The 17,325-nt window shown below is 37.4% G+C and overlaps 1 protein-coding gene across 2 annotated transcripts in view; it reads left to right on the forward strand.

Moving 5' to 3' along the window:
* Positions 1 to 17,107, forward strand: part of SERPINI2 (serpin family I member 2) — a 36,058-nt gene extending 18,951 nt beyond the window's left edge. For both annotated transcript variants that reach the window (NM_001102054.2, XM_010801414.4), the window contains 4 exon segments: positions 5,615 to 5,712; positions 10,210 to 10,296; positions 12,151 to 12,240; positions 16,884 to 17,107. In NM_001102054.2, coding sequence (NP_001095524.1) covers positions 5,615 to 5,712; positions 10,210 to 10,296; positions 12,151 to 12,240; positions 16,884 to 16,960 — 352 coding nt within the window. In that variant the 3' untranslated portion in view covers positions 16,961 to 17,107.
* Positions 17,108 to 17,325: the final 218 nt, after the last annotated feature.

Genomic DNA, 17,325 nt, shown 5'->3' on the forward strand with positions numbered 1-17,325 from the left:
GTCAAGAAAAGAAAAATTAATCATAAGAATGCTTGTATATAAGCAACAGTAGGCAAGATTGTGTGAGTGATTATAGTTATTGTTAGAAATAGTATAGAAACAGTTCTTCCTCTCTTTGATGTATGACTCATTTAGATTTGAGGCCAATAGGACAGAGCATAGTCTAAAAACACTAGGGTGGTTTCTGTTTACTATTTGTAACATACTGGATACCTAATTTTGGACATTATTCTGCAGTTGGATACCAAAAATCACAATACCTTTTTCTAAATTTAATATGAAATTTTATAAACATCTTAATAGTTAGATTTCCTAGGTTGAGGAGTCTAACACACCCTTATGTATCAGATTCTTCACTGCATAAGAAAAAGTTTGAGATTGTGTTTTTATGATTGTGTATATGTGCAAAGTTAATCATTTAATACATGTAAATAAGGTAAATAAACAAGAAACTTTCATCTACATCCATTTTAACTTTGTAAAGCATTTAATATTTACATTTTAATACTAAATGCTACAGTTCTGTAGTCTGACTTGGTTATGAATTGTATTCTACAGATAAGGAAACTGTCACTCAAAAAGTAAATTGATTGACATTCAGTTAAGTTCTGGGAGACAGGTTAGCTCTCATTTCCATTGTTTCATAGCCTTATGATACTATTATTAGTTTACTACTTATTAGAAAATGTATTTCCTGTTCAAAAGCAGAGATTGATTGGGACCCCACTATGAACAATGAACTGAGACACACGCAAAATGATAGACAGGATTTCTATTGAGAAGATAGTTGCCACTTAGGTGGGGTGGTGCAAGATTTGCACAAGTTTACTAATAATTAAATACTGAAAGAATGGTATAAGTAAGAACTTCAAGGTTCATGGAAAAAGAGAGGAGAGAAGGGAGAGGAAGCACCAGAGACTGGAACTGTATAAACAAAGGCTTCAGTAAAAGGGAGGATTTGAACTAGGCTTGTTGTAAACTTGTTGAGGTCAGAAGCTATGCATATTTCCTTTCTTTGATACCATAGCAGTGCATGCATCTGAAAGATAGTAGCTGCTCAATTTGTTGCTTTAATTTAAATAGTCGTGATGTTTGGGATGTGTTAGAGAGGGAAAGACTGAAGCCCAAAAGATGTTAAGAAATCACTGCAACAATTCAGGCACTCAGTAGCGAGCACTTAAGGGAGCAGCTTCACTGGGAATGTAAATGGCAGGTGATGCAGAAAGACATTTATTGAAGTGTATGACTAAGTACATATGGGCTAAGAAGGAATAGATCATTCTGAGGTTTTAAGTTTGATTGTAGGAAAATGAGAAGATATTGACTTATTTTCTTCTTTCGTAGCAGTCCTTAACCTGGGCACCATGGACTTCTAGGATTGCAGAGTAGAATTCAGAGTCCCTGAGGCTGTTGAAATTATTAGCAAGTTTATGAGTTATTAGGGAGAGTCTAAGTTTTTGGCAGTCTGAGTCTTTGAACTTATTAAATACTATGTTTTTATTCAAAAGTATAGTGATAACTGGGATTCCCTGGTGGCTCAGACTGTAAAGAATCTGCCTGTAATGACAGTCCTTGGGGTTAGAAAGAGTCAGACACGACTGAAGAACTAACAGTGTCACTTCACATTCACTTTCATAGTGATGACTAAGCAAGAGCTGCAATTCTTCAAAGAAGTATCCCTCTTTAAAGATATTGACTGATGTGACATCTCACAGTATCTTTTATCAACTGTTGAATCAAGATTATGGAAAACAGAACATAATATTGTAGACCAAGAGCTTTGTCATCTCTATACTGAAAAACTTTGTCTTGCCTAAGATTTTTCTCTTACTGTTAGATGAGAGACTGACAGTATCTGCCTCTTAGGGTTGAAAAACTTTGTCTTGCCTAAGATTTTTCTCTTACTGTTAAATGAGAGACTGACAATACCTGTCTCTTAGGGTTGTTCTCATTATGAGAACATGTTTGTTGCATTTTTAGTACTCAGTATATCTTATATTGTTGGTATTGTTTATTATTATTATTCTCATTCAGCTTTTAAATTTCTTGACAATCCATTATAGTGGATTGCTTTCCCTGTTTGCCATGTCTCACTTAATCACCACCATAAATTTGATAGAAATCTATTTTTAATATTTAGGTTGCAGTTGAGATGGAGACAGGTAAATGCCTTGCCAGAGGTCACACAGCTAGCAAATGGCAGAGTCAAAATTGCAGGAGTCAGGAAATGCTTGTGTAAAGTGGGGCAAACATGAAGGAGGGCACAGAACAGAGCAAATGGCCAGTGACATGATGAGCAGCTGGGTAAGCTACACGACACAGCAGTGCCACAGAGACTCAGAAAGAAATCACACATTCCATAGGACATCATGTTCTTGCTAGGCTAGTAATCCATCCCAAGTTGGCCAGCTTCGGATCTCTGAGTGCATGAATGTGAACTGTGTGTGGGTGAGAGAACATGACCTCAGGGAAAATGAGGTTGGGTGTGAGAGTAGATAAGTTATGACCAGCTGCAGTGGTGCTTACAAAGGTTCATTTACTTTAACCTATCAGACACTGATACAAAGCAGAATCCAAGTTTACATTGACCATTGTCCAGATAGGTTTCCTATGTGACAGAAAGCATTTTTAATTCAGCTCTCAAGGCTGATAGAATATTTTATACACACACACACACACACACACACACATGGAAGTGACACATAATAGTCCAAGTTGAACACTGTCAAGGATTGTGTTATTTTTTATCCTTGTGGGCAGCCCTAAGACTTGGTTTGGTTGTTTCTAAGCCTGAACCTTTCAGTGATGGCTCAAGGCCACTGTATCAAAACTGGGATTCCAAACAATTAAGGATAGGGACCTTGAAGGAAAACAGCCAAAGACATTTTGTCATTAAACAAGAGTCCTGTGTATAAAGGAGGAGAGACAATAGAAATCCACAGTAGGGCCTGCAGACCAGGAGTGAATCCTTCTTCAAACAGAAATTCTAAATTGTTATCCTTTGTTTTCTGCAGCTTGAACTTGTATGAGACCACTTTAAGCACAATGGATGCCTATGGCAGTAAATTGCTGCCTTCTAAGAAGGTGTATAATATTTACATACGCTAAAACATTCATTTCATGATTGCTTACTTGGTAATTGTCTATTGAGTCTTTTTTGCTGCTCATTCTTTAAGCTTTAGCTGTATTCTTTTGACAATTTTAGAGGAGGGTCAGGGAAAAGAAAGAAAATGAGCCACATCTAGAATAAATATTAAGACTCACAAAATTTGGAGGAGGTACATAATTAACACTATACATATATATATTGGGGCTTTCCAGGTGGCACCTGTGGTACAGAACCTGACTGCCAATGCAGGAGACATAAGAGATGCGGGTTTGATCCCTTGGTCGGGAAGATCCCCTGGAGAAGGGCGTGGCACTCTGCTCCAATATTCTTGCCTGGAGAATCCCCTGGACAGAGGAGCCTGGGTTACTACTGTCCATAGGGTCACACAGAGTCAGACACAACTGAAGCGACAGCACAGCACAGCATATATATGAATTGATCGAGATTACGATTTTGAATTATATTTTGATTAGAAGGCAGTGGAGGTTAGCACATCAGCTTTAATTGGAATGGACCTGAGTTTGAACGCTAGCCCTGTCGATCTTGTCCTTGGAAATCAACCTCCTCAAAACCTACACTTTCTTATATGTTAATGGGAATAATAATGCTCACTTCCCAGGGTTTTTGTGAAGATTAAAAACTATAATCTCTATTAAGTACCTAACACATGGAAGTGCTACTTCACACCTGACTATTCATGGCTCCAATAATTATGGCTAATTAGAAATTGGCTGCAGATTATATTTTATTAAATGGTTGAATGGGTTTCTATTGCTGTAGGTTTCATTGCACTATATTATGAGCAAGACTGTTACTTAAATGACTCTCTGGTATAATTAGGCCTTATTAGAGGTTGTAATAAGTCTTGCAGTATTCTTGTCATTATTCCCAAATCACTGGACTATTATACTAAAAATAGTCAAGTTACAGATGGACTAGAACATTTATCCTCTACCCTTTAGAAGCCCATACTCCATTCTGTATAAAAAAGAGTGTGCTAATTAAAACAGAATAAAAGCACAACCCCAAAGCCTCAAAACCATCATGCTACATATTATCTTTCTTAGCAGGAAGTTAAAAAGAGGTTGAAAATGATTGGCATAAAACAAGTTATTTTCATTATCAGTAGGTTCTAACGTGCACATTGTGAGTTGTGCCACAATTATGCACAATTATGCTCTAGAATTATGCAATTCCAGTTAGCTAGGGTTCTGAATGAAATAACATCTTCCAAAAGTACATAATAATTTGCCAAGAAATCATTTAGGCCCAGTAAATTTTTGCTACAGCATGTTCATTGTTTTGAAGAATCATAATTATTATGAGAAGCTTGTTCAGTATTTGGCAATTAAAAAAATAATTTAATTAGACTGATTGTGCAAGCTAATTTCTGGCCCCAGATGTGGGCCTGTTAGCTAAGCAAGGTTCCTGTGCTTAAGCAATCATGTCTGCATCCACACCAGAAGGTACCAACCAGGGCAAAGGTCCAGCAAGGGAACGGACAGAGCTCCTGCGGCAGGAACCGTCCTGGGATTGCCCTGAAGTCGGAAATAGACTTAGCTCCCTGTTGAAGGACTTTATACTCTTTTCTTTCATGAACAAAATTTCCAATCTGGCTGTAAAATGTAGATAGATGCTTTTAGCATCTATAAAGTCAATAATTTAGCTTTTGTTTTTCTTCCATTTTTTTTAAAATGGAAGGTGAGGGTCATAGATTGCAGTTAACATAGAATCATAGAAGGTCAGTGCCTGAGAGGATCTTTGAGATTCTTTGGTGAAGTTCCCTCTTCAGGCAAACTGATGCTTGGAGACTTGCATAGAACCTAGAGTCTTAACTTAGGGCCTTGCATTAGAAGTATTGGCAAGCTCTTCCTTTTTCTCCCCTCCTATAATTTTCTACTCTATTTTACTGGAAAGAAATTTAGTCCCCCTTCAGTCTTTTACCTCTTCTACAGGGCTTATTGGAAAGATGTTAGATATGTCATAAATTGAAGGAAGTCACATCAGCTGTGACAGCAGATATGAAAGGATCATAGGCTACTAATGCCCCCTTTCTGTACCTCAGTAGCCAATGATCTTTTTAATGAACTGTTGGCTTCTGTTTCTGGCTCATAATATCTTGGATGCCTGCCAGGAATGATCTTGGATGATGTGAAAAAAAACTTGAGTGTGTACAGTTGCTGGAGGGAAGTTTTACAGTTCTAGGGAAGAAGCCAAATAATCGAAAACTTAGAACTCTCACCCTGTTTTGTTGGGTAATTGTTACCTCAAAAAATAGAGTATTTTCTTCTCCCTTCCCAAGTAACCATTTATCTGGGAAGCTTATTAGCCATCCAAAATTGCTCAGTGGAGTAGTGGGGAAATGGTGTGAAAAATGAGGATAATGAAAACAAAATATTTCACAATAAAACATCTTCCAAGTCATCCATTTTATAAAAAAGAAACCCTTTTGGTAGCCAATGTGTACAGTGTTTCACAAATTTTCCTCTTCATTTTTTTAAGCAGATTTAAAGTAGAACAAAAATTAGACTTCAAAGAAGCTTTGTATTCATTGAATATAACTGAGATATTTAGTGGTGGCTGTGACCTTTCTGGAATAACAGGTAATGTGAAAAATTATTCTTATATTATCAAGTAAATGTGTTCTCTTAGAAACTTAACTGACTGATCTTAAAACTGAAAGAGCATTTGGCCCCAGAAAATACGTACATGGGGAATAAATGTCATCGTCGTGTCAAGCTGTCTGTAAACAAGCACTCTATTTTGCATTTAAGTAGTTTTACTTAATGAGAGTCAGACAGCATGTTAGAATGTTAGATAAGCTTTCTAACCACACTTACAATGAAACTATGTAGGCAAAGTATTGTATGGGGTTTTATTCCAGCTCTGTTTGTATTTCCTTATCTGAATATTGGGAATTACAACTTTGAGGCTCTCATCTAAGCAGAGCTAATAAAACTCCCAATTTGCAAATGTTAATTTGGTAATATTAGAGCCCGTGAAATAGGCATCTGCAAGCTGTTGGATGATGAACACAGTCTAGAAATTGTACGGCTGCAGCTTGTAGATTTAGCTTGAGACTGACAACACATCAGAGATGGAGCTTTTATACTAACTGGCACTTGGGAAATTGTGCATGGTTCAGATGCTCACTTTCACAACAAAGCCCAAGACACTCTTTATTTCTCATCCTGGCAGTACCTACTAGTTCAAAAATAACTAAAGAGAAAAAAAAAAAATGGACGAAGAGGGACAAATTATCCCGCTATTTTAAATTCTTTTAAATTCAGTCTTCTGTTTTATAAAGAAAAAATAAAGTTCTAATGATACAAGCTTATCTGTCTGATGGGGTTGGATATCCCAACCTAGAATTATTGTGTATTCCTATATAAAAGGTGGGCTTTGGAGAGGTATTCATTAACTTATTCACTTATCAATTATGTGGGTAAGTGAACAGAATGAATGAGTTTTCCTGGTGGAGGAGGGGGGGGGGAGGTATACAGGTGACATGGATGTTCGTTATCACCTTCACACATGATTTAGCTGCCTGTTCTCACACTGACAGATAGATCTGACTTCTTTGACAATTTCATCAGCATCAGGAATGAGGCAGTCAAAATTAAATACTGCAACAGGATTCTGTCTAAGTGTGCCCTGGAATGCAGCCACCTTACCAACTTGAAATAAACCAAGCCATTTTTTAAAACACCTCTTCCTCTTAAATTTCTTTCTGGCCTTCGGAAGCTCACTTGCTATATCTCAGGCATTTCAAACAGCCACTTGCTCTGCAAATTCCCAGCAATTTGCAACTTCTATAAAATCTCCTTTTACATCAATAAAATAACCCAAAATGTTTTATAAGAGAATTTGTATAAGAGAATAACCCTGAACAGAAAAGAGTAAGTGTCCAACATTTTTTGCTCTGAGTTACCTCTTTGAGTTGATTTAACGACTTTGGTTCTGTCTTATTGCTTGAAATAGAACAACCACAGCCAAAGCTGGCACTATTTCTAGTCTTTAGGAGAACAGTGAATTAATTTCCTGCTATTAGTACGTTTTGTGCAATAAGCGTTTTCTAAAGGCTATTGTGGCGGCTCAGTGATAAAGAATTCACCTGCCAAGCAGGACACGCAGGTTCCATCCCTGGGTGGGGAACGTCCCTTGGCGAAGGAAATGGCAACCCACTCCAGTATTCTTGCCTGGGAAATCCCAAGGACAGAGTAGCCTGGCTGGCTACAGTCTGTGGGGTCGCAAAGAGTTGCACACGACTGAGTGACTAAAACAACACAAAGGCTACTGTGGATCAGTCCAATGCTACTGCTATGGGATACTTACACAAAGGAGACACTATCTTATACTCAGATTGTCCACAAATTTTGAATGAAAAATGTTTTTGAAAGAGTTATTTTTGCAACTTTGAGATGAATATTTGACTTCTGTCACCCTTAGTAAAATATTTAACCTTTCTGAACCTCAATTTTCTAATCTATTAAATAAACAATATATCCCAGTGGCAGAAATAAATAAAAGGACATACGTAAATCACGTTGTTCACCATCTGTTATATAATAGATGGGCTTCCCTTGTGGCTCAGATGGTAAAGAACCCACCTGCAATGAGGGATACCTGGGTTCGATACCTGGGTAGGGAAAAGCCCTTGGAGAAGGGAAGGGCTACCCACTCCAGTATTCTGGCCTGGAGAATTCCATGGACTATATAGTCCATAGGGTTGCAAAGAGGCGGAAACCACTGAGTGACCTTCACTATATAGTAGATACTCAGTAAATGTTAAATGCAAAAAGAAAATTGAGCAAACGGCACATTAATATTTACTCGCACATCTTCTAGCAAAGCTACTGAAAGTTTCTTATCTTCTTAACTTGACGAAGACATGCTTGGAATCTTCATAGAGAATTAAGGAAAGGAATAATTACAAAGGTATAGAAATCAGTAAGTTGATGAAGTTCAGATCCCTTGTTCTAATCTAGCATCTTCCAGGTCCTGTTCTTTTTCTAAGACCGTGCCCCCTCTGTAGAAGATGGAATACAGAAGGTCAAATTGCTCAGTCTACTAACCAAAGGCTCACTTGATTTGGTGCCAGTGGTAAACTGCATGTATGAAATTCTCCACTCAATCCCAACCTGCTATTTGGTCTTCATTCTTTGTATGGGCCCCTCAGTTATCTACTCTCTGCTCTATATGCAAATCCTTATTCTAGGCAGCCGTGGGGGAAAAAATGTGCTTATTTGCATGACCTTAAAAGACCACACTCCTGCATTTTAGTTAAACCACACTCATGATATGGACGCCCCCCTTTCTCCATCTGAACTGTTTCTATCACTGGACATATTCTTATCCACTGATTTATTTATTTGGCAAGTATTTATATAAGCCAGCTAGCTATCTGCCAGGCGATTTTCTAGAGTTGAATAAAATCCACAAATTCCCTCTCCTAATGAAGTTTACATCTGTTAGGGCAGATGGACGATTAACAAGTAATTAATTAATTAAATGATGAGGTGATAGATGGTATGAATTAACTCAAATAGAGTCATGGGATAAAGAGATTAGATCAGATAAGAGGAGAATTAGACATGGTGGAAAGAGAAGATTGCTTTGAGGAAGTGTCATTTTTATTGAGACCTAAGTAACAGGGGACCCAATCAGGGTAAGTTCTGGGAAAAGGGATTTTAAGCAGAGGGATGGATGAGACTAAAGCCTTGATGCTTGACCTTGTAGCTGGAGTTATTGGGTGAGGAAAGGAGGGTAGGAGATGGGGATCAGAGGTAATCAAGGGCCCAGACAAAGTCATCACACACAGGGTCTGGAGTTATTTTTAGGAAGCCATTTTTTATGCAAATCACCCTTTGATGACTTCTCTCTATCTTGCCTGAGGGGATTTACTTTTCTGTAAACTGTCAGAGATGGTTCCCCTTGAACCATTTTTTTTTCATGAAAGCGTTAGTCACAAAATCGTGTCCAACTCTTTGCAACCCCATGGACTGTAGCCTGCCAGGCTCCTCTGTCCATGGGATTCTCCAGGCAGTAATACTGGAGTGGGTTGCCATGCCCTTCTTCAGGGGATCTTCCTAACCCAGGGATTGAACCCCAGCCTCCTGAATTACAGAAGATTCTTTACCACCTGAACCACCAGTGTAGCCCCTATTTCTGCATAAACTCTTCTAAATTTGGTTGTCTTGATGGAGTCCACCTGCATCACATCAGCTTTCTCTGTCAAGAGGGACGAAACACCTTCATCGCCTTTCTCTTCACGTGTCAAGGCTCGCCTCGCTTTCTTCCACCCTCTCGCCCTCACTGAACCCACCACCACCTTTCTGTTGTTTCTGTGAGGAACGTTTTCAGGTCGATCTGGACTCGACGCAGCAGGGACGGCAGATGGCCTCTGAACTTCCAGTTTCACTTCCCCTTTCTCAAGGAGATGCTCCACAGGTCACTGTATCAGAAAGGCTTCACACATACATCAGTTTCACCGAGGGGATGAGTGGGGCCTTCTCTCTCAGCTTGTTTCCACAGCAGAACAAAATGTTGTTAAGACACTGTCTTACACTGAGAAATTTGACAGGTTTTAAAGCCTAGCTCTGAAGTGGCTTTGGAACAGATGACACAAAAGCCCTTTAGACTTTTATCACCTCACCAGTCTGGAAGGAAAGTAAATTTTGTTCTAAACTCAAATCAAAACCCAATACAGAATTTAAAAGGCAAGTTGGCTTTGAGGTTGAAAACACAGGGTGGGATTAATTCATATCTGTAAAGCCTTTTTCATCTTATCTGTAGACCATGACGAAGGGGAGCAAAATGCTTGATCCATTGAAATATTTCACTTAGTGGGGTACCTGACTTGAGGTTGATCCCCTTCTATCTTTACCTTTCATATCTGAGCTAAACTTGGTCTCTTCATGTTTTCTCTGTATCATCTCTGCCAGAACTAAACCTAAACCACCTTTATCTCTAGAAAATTAACTAACTTGGAAAGAATTTTTTTTTTTCCTTTTTCTTTGTTCATTTGAAAATGTAATGGGATCCAGTAAGTAATGGTTCTTAGTTTTAACCCTTAAATGCACTTTCATATTTTCTAACAGATTCTTCTGAGGTGTATGTTTCCCGAGTCATGCAACAAGTTTTCTTTGAGATAAATGAAGAAGGCAGTGAAGTTGCAACATCAACTGGTAGGACAAATGATGTCACAGGAAGCCAGGAGGAAGGACTGGGGAAATGAGCAAGAGGATGCTGGCCCTTTGTGGCTCTCTGACCTCCTACCCCCTCCTGCTGTTCAGTACACGATAGGAAGGGCAAAGTGGTTATTTAAGCTATTTATGCTTCTGTGTGGCTGGAGTTTAGGGCAAAAAAAAAAAAAAAAAAGAAAGAGAAGGGACTGATATCTACTTATTTGTGAACTGGATTACCTGCCCAATAGCAGTCAGGCTCAAACCTGAAATCATGATTGCTCAGGAATATTCACTCTTAAGTGAATTCACTCATTTCATTCTTCCTCTGTACTCTTAGTTCCTCCTTTTCTAATTTGATTCTTGTTGTTAATGTCTATGGCAGTGGCTCTCAAACTTAGCTGCATGTGAGAGTTAGCTGAAAAGCTTTAAAACTTCTGTGCCCAGCCGAGAATACTGTATATTAAATTGAATATTGAACACCCTAAAATATTGAATCAGTATCTCTGGTGATGAGATTTAGCCTTCAGCATTTTCTTACATTTTCCTAAGTGATGACAATGCACATTAAAGGTTGAGAACTGCTGCTCTCCAGTGACTTGCAGCTTATCCTTGGTACTATGAGTATAATGCATAGACCAGCAGCATCAGCATCATTCTGGAACTTATTAGAAATGCAGAACCTTGGGCCCAACTCCAGACTGACTGATCCAGCATCTGCATTTTCCAAGGTCTCTTAGTGACTTGTATGAACATTACAGTTTAGGAGCTGCTCTTCTATATCTCCTTGAACAAGTGGCATTTTGAATAGTATCTATGCTGCATAAAAGTAATATTCAACAAATAATTGGAGAAAAAGCCTTAAATTCAATTAGAAATGGGAAGGCAACTTTAATGAATTCCTCATAAACATATTTTAATTTTTCAGACTATTTGGATGTTAGCCAGTATGTAAAAGATACATATCTTTTAAATAGTCATATTGTTAAATTTATACCCACATTATTAATGCCAGTGGATTTTGACATCTGGGTGGGCACACTGGGCTCCCTAATGTTTTGTCATCTCCTGAAGGGCTCCTGTATGGGCTATTACAATCCTTAGAGAAATCAAAGCTGGTGTTGGGATGAAGTTGCTAGTTCATGTAGAAAAAATTTTCACTTGCTTTTACATAGAATTGGAAGAGTGCTTGTAGATCATAGTCTGATCCTCTCATTATGTTGGTGATAAAACAGACTCACGTGTGGAGCAGTTTGCCTAAGGTCATATTAGTAAGAAACAGTAGGGTTTGGAATGAAACCAGATTTCCTGATTTCAGGTTCAGAACTCTTCTGCCTTGGCCAAGGCCTCTTGTTTTTAGTATAGAGTTCTCTAAGAGGAGATAACAATCATTAAGGGGTCAGCAGTGACCCTGATGTATCACCTTTGTTAGTGTGAGTATTTTGACTTTCAGGCATCTTCTCAGTGGATTTACAAAATACCTGGATAGGAATTAGGAGTACAAACACTATAAATTATCTAATGTAAATAAAAAGTGAGCAGAAAGTTACTGCTTAAAAGATGAAATTTTCAGCTGCTGTCACTAAATTGAATCTAGTATCTGGCTTTCTTCTTCATTAAGCATAAAGTGTGAAGTTAGAATTATTCCATGAATTCCAATATCTTTTCCTCTGCTCTTCAATTTTTAGATTTATTCCAAATTTTTGTATTTAGAAAATGGTTATTTTTCCACATGTTAACTCCTCAAACAAAAATGGCCTTTCCTGTCTACAAAAAATATTGTGAATATTATGGATATATTTTCTTTACTGATCTTTAAATGTGAACATCTAAATAACTCTTGTCTCTATTTCATAGGCATAAATACACCTGTGATCATGAGTCTGTCAAGGAATCAATTTATAGCAAATCATCCATTTCTGTTTATTATGAAGAATAACCCAACAGGTACCTTTTTGAGAATTCCCTGGGGGAACTGTTTAAGTTCAATAGACCTAGTCTATTGAATATGTTGGAATCTTGCTATTAATCACAATCTGTTCCAGCTGCAAATGACAGTCTGAAGTCATTTGTTCTTTCAATTTATTGAATTTATTTTATTTTTTTCCAAAGTTTTTTTAGTGATTATTTGTTGAGTGCTTGTTTTGTACTAGGCATTGTGTTTTAAGAGATGCCAGTGACCTAAAATGGGAGAAGGCAATGGCACCCCACTTCAGTACTCTTGCCTGGAAAATCCCATGGATGGAGGAGCCTGGTGGGCTGCAGTCCATGGGGTCGCTAAGAGTCGGACACGACTGAGTGACTTCACTTTCACTTTTCACTTTGATGCATTGGAGAAGGAAATGGCAACCCACTCCAGTGTCCTTGCCTGGAGAATCCCAGGGACGGGGGAGCCTGGTGGGCCGCCGTCTATGGGGTCGCACAGAGTCGGACACGACTGAAGCGACTTAGCAGCAGCAGTGACCTAAAATAGATCAGTACTAGTAATAGCTGCTAAGATAGTCTGTATAGGTGCTGGTGATGTTAAATACCAATCTGTACAGTTAACACCATTCCAATAAGTCAGATATTTGATGCACAAAGACATAGAAACTCAAAGAGAAGTTGTGTAGTTTGCCTAAGGTCATACAACTGAAAAGTGGCAGAGTGAAAATAAGACCTGTTTGTCTCAGAAGTCAACTTTCTTTCAATAGGAGTAGAACTTGAAGTTGCACAGTTGTGAAAGGTTTCCTAGGTAGATTCCAAGAATAAGTGACTAGCTATAGGCTCTGAGTGGGAGGGAGGGGTCAAACATTATTCCAATTCTCTAATTTGGGCAATTCTAGAAGATAATGCAGTTAGGTACAAAAGGTGGGGGCAGTAGTCAATTGGACTGGCATTACAGACACGGTGGACACATAAATGCAGATGGTCTGGATAGATGTTTTTGCATCTTATGAAATGAAAGAGGCCATAAATATGGATGGTGAGGAAGCTTTCTTTAAGTATATATTTAGGACTCCTCAAGAGTCATAACCCGATGACTGTATACCTGTATATTTTATCTGGAAAAGAGAAAATACTTACTCATTTCTGTATCCCGCCCAGAATTTGGCAAAGTGCCCTGCACTTAGTATCAGTATCTCTAGAGATTGAAGGTTTGGACTTGGGTCCAAGGACGAGTTTAATGAACTAATAGTTCTAAGTCACTATACTTTCTAAGCTATATTTTTCCCACCCCCTATTTGAACATAATATTAGTACTTATGTCATGCTGTGCTGTGCTTAGTTGTGTTCGACTCTTTTCAATCCCATGGACTGTAGCCAGCCAGGATCCTCTGTCCATGGGGATTGTCCAGGCAAGAATACTGGAGTGGGTTGCCATGCCCTTCTTCAGGGGATCTTCCCAACCCAGGGATCAAACCCAGGTCTCCTGCATTGCAGGTGGTTCTTTACTCTCTGAGCCACCAGGGAAGCCATTATCTCATGGAGGTAAATAAAGAATATATTAAGCCTGTGACACAGTGCCTGGCACATGATGTTCATTGTGAATACATCAATAAATATACATAAAGGAAGGAAGAAAAGTGGAAAAGCTTCTCTAAATGAATTGATTTACATGGAGAAGAGACATAGTTAATTTCAGAAACTGAATCTGTTAGTTTACTGATATTAGTTTAACTGATATTATTGACCCCTGATGAGATGGCTGGATGGCATCACCGACTCGATGGATGTGAGTTTGAGTGAACTCCGGGAGTTGGTGATGGACAGGGAGGCCCGGTGTGTTGCAATTCATGGGGTCGCAAAGAGTCGGAAACGACTGAGCGACTGAACTGAACTGAAGGGATATATCAGTCTCTTTTTTTAGGTTGTGTGAAACTAATGCTGAATGACTATTCTGAAAGTTACATCTTGGAAACAATGGGATAGTTTCAGATTTGCTGAGGCTGTATTAAGACAACTTCAATTCTATAGGGGATGAGTCACTGTTACAACTATGTCATTTGATTTATACATCCTTAACCTTAGGATGTATAAATCAAATGACATAGAGTCGGACACGACTGAGCGACTGATCTGATCTGAACCTTAGGATATCTCTAATTTCTTACCTTTAGTGTGTAATTATTGAATATGCAGAACAAAAAGAACTGAAGCTGCATTGGGCATCAATGCTCAAGGAAATATGGCGTTTAGAATAATATTTGACTTTATTTTCCAAATTGATGACTGAGGGGTTAAGGATATGTAATAGCTATCAGTTATATGGTAGTGAAAATTCAAATTAATTCACTTATTTACTTATTTGTGATAATGCTTAAGTGTCAGACCCTTAATGACAATTTCCACTGTTTTATGATCTTTATTCTAACGAGACTTTCTAAACTAGCGCTACTCCCCTAAAGTGTTGTTTCAAATGAATGGCCACTCATTTATAGGAGGCTGTAAATTGTTGCCATATATAATGTAGAATGGGCTATTATCTTAAGACAATACTCATTCAGTGATTTATTTATTTTTCCTTTCACAAATGAACTGAAGAAATCATTGGGATTAACGAAGCTGGTGATTTACCATGGCACAGTGACCTACCAAATGGCATAATGATTTATATAAAATATATTCATTTGACAATTCCTGAAGTATGAGAATGAATGTTTTTAGTTTTAGTAAAACCAATTTTTACCTAGATTTAAAATTTTCCTTTGATAAAACAACCTTCTTAGGCAAAATCCATACATTATTTGTATTTTCGTATCAGTATTTAACTTCCTATCATATATACATTTCAGTATGCTCATCCAAATCTCTTACTGAGCCAAACTTCCAGGGAAATGGAGAACAATTCTTCTTCTTTAAGGTTGAGGGTATAGGACAGCATTAGAGACTTTTAGAAGAAGGTTGTGAAAAATGCTACATGAAATGTGCCATTTCCCAGAAAGTAGTGAATCATAGTTTTGAAACTGACAGTGCTCCATACATAACAAAAAAATATTGTGTTTAGAATGTTTTCAGGTCCTGGGTTGAGGGGAGAAGCAGACTGCAGGGTATTAAAAATCTTTTTTTCTAGGCTGTTAGCTTTCGTTATGCTATTGTATTTTTTAGATTATGAACTAAAAAACTGCTTCTGACAGAGATGTTTTATAGCTATATATTTAAATATGAGGGATACCTCTTTAAGAAGTGGGCATGAAAAGTGGAAACAACAATGAATCTGCTTCAGCTTGCCTCTATATCCATTGAGACAATGTCAAGGAAGGTTTCACTAATCCGTCCAGTTTTGTAGTGAGTAGATTGGCGATTGCTTGTAGACTTAATTCAAAATATGGTTCTCCTTGGTCAGAAAAACAGATTGAAAAGACTAGGACAAATGGCTTTTATGTAATGTCCTATACTTCTGATAGTTTAAAATTTTAAACTATTGTCTTCAATTTATGAGGTTAGTTACTTTAAAAATTCTTCAAACAAGCATTTCTGGTAACCATTTCAATACCACAGAATTACAAAGATGTAAGAGTTATTGTTGATTCTTCTTGTGTCTAAATGCAGTATACAGCCTGGGGAAGTTATTTATGTATCCATGTCTGTCTGAAAAAAAAAAAAAAAGTATTTGTTTTCTTGTATTGTTGGAATTATTTTGAGATTTTTGTGGCAAAGTATTATTAATTTATAATCATAAAAAGAAGAAAAAATCTGCTAGAGATTATGTCTATTTCTGTGTTAATTGGCTTTATTAAGACTGTGTCTTGGACTGAACAATAAAGAGTTCATGAAGAAGGGCTCTTCCTTTTTACTTCATTTCTGCCATTGTTATTTCAATACTTGTAAGTGTAATGTTCATTCTCTTTAAAATTATGTAAAATTTTATTTTGTAACTTTTGAAATGAACCTTTATTACATATGAGTTTAAAGGAGGTAACCCAAAGCAGCACGACATTGAGCCATTCAAGCCATTTACCTTATCCTAGTTGGCAAGAAAGGTGAATGGATTTTGATGTGTCATTTATTTCTGTTTTGTCCTCTAGTTCATAGTTTCTTTTCACTTGAAAAACACAGAATGGCTGGAAACAGGTGTTTACATTTATGCTGTATACTATATCACTTTGGTGAGGATGTAAAAGTATGAGAGATGTGAAAATATTGCCTTTAGCAGTAAGCTTTGATTCAGAGCTGAAGGAGAACTGAGAAGCTGCACTTTTAACCCCAAGGGTTTATATTACATACATAAAGAGATGACTGCTAATGCCTTAAATTTAAAACGTTTCCTATGCTCATCACCATTTTATTACTCTATGTTTGCCTGACTGAGTCTCTATATTTAGACGAACACCTCTCTGTCACTTTAATTTTGCTTTCCTTTATGAAAAACAGAACTAATGCATTTTCCATGACAAGCTGTTGTAGGTGTCAATATATTTCATAAATTATCAAAACGTGATTAATAATGATATAGTCATCTGCTTTAGAGAAGTGGGCTTTGTTATTAGACATTGCCAGTTTACCTTATAAGTAAAAAGACTAAATGACTTGTTAAAACATTAAGAAAAATTGATTATTATCATCTTTTTCTCCAGAAATTCCTAAAGAAATTTTTTTTCTTTTCCTAGATTCAATTTTGCTTATGGGAAGGGTGACAAATCCTGACACCCAAAGGATGAAGGGAAGAGATTTAGATTCACTGTGAATGGAAAGTGCGGCCTCAGAATAGAAGGTTATTCCTGGAAAATAGTTGACTGGCAAAATATCATCAAATATTTTCTATATATCTTTTTCTGTCTTAAACAGTGGCTGTATTAATCTGTATCAATGAATAAATGAAATTATGCATGCATTAAGTGTTTTTGTGCTTTCTGTATTTTTATAAAGTATATATGAATAAAAAGCAGTGAACTTACATAAAATATTAATACATTAGAACAGTCTGTCTATGATATCTTAGATATAAAAGTCCTGTCTTAGATATCAAAGTCTCTATATTCCTACAAGACCGAACTATCTGACTCCCAAGTATAGCACCTTTATCCAGACCATGGGGAATTGAGTCAAGAG

This window comes from Bos taurus, chromosome 1, assembly GCF_002263795.3.
Source record: "Bos taurus isolate L1 Dominette 01449 registration number 42190680 breed Hereford chromosome 1, ARS-UCD2.0, whole genome shotgun sequence".
NCBI classification, from domain to species: Eukaryota; Metazoa; Chordata; class Mammalia; order Artiodactyla; family Bovidae; genus Bos; species Bos taurus.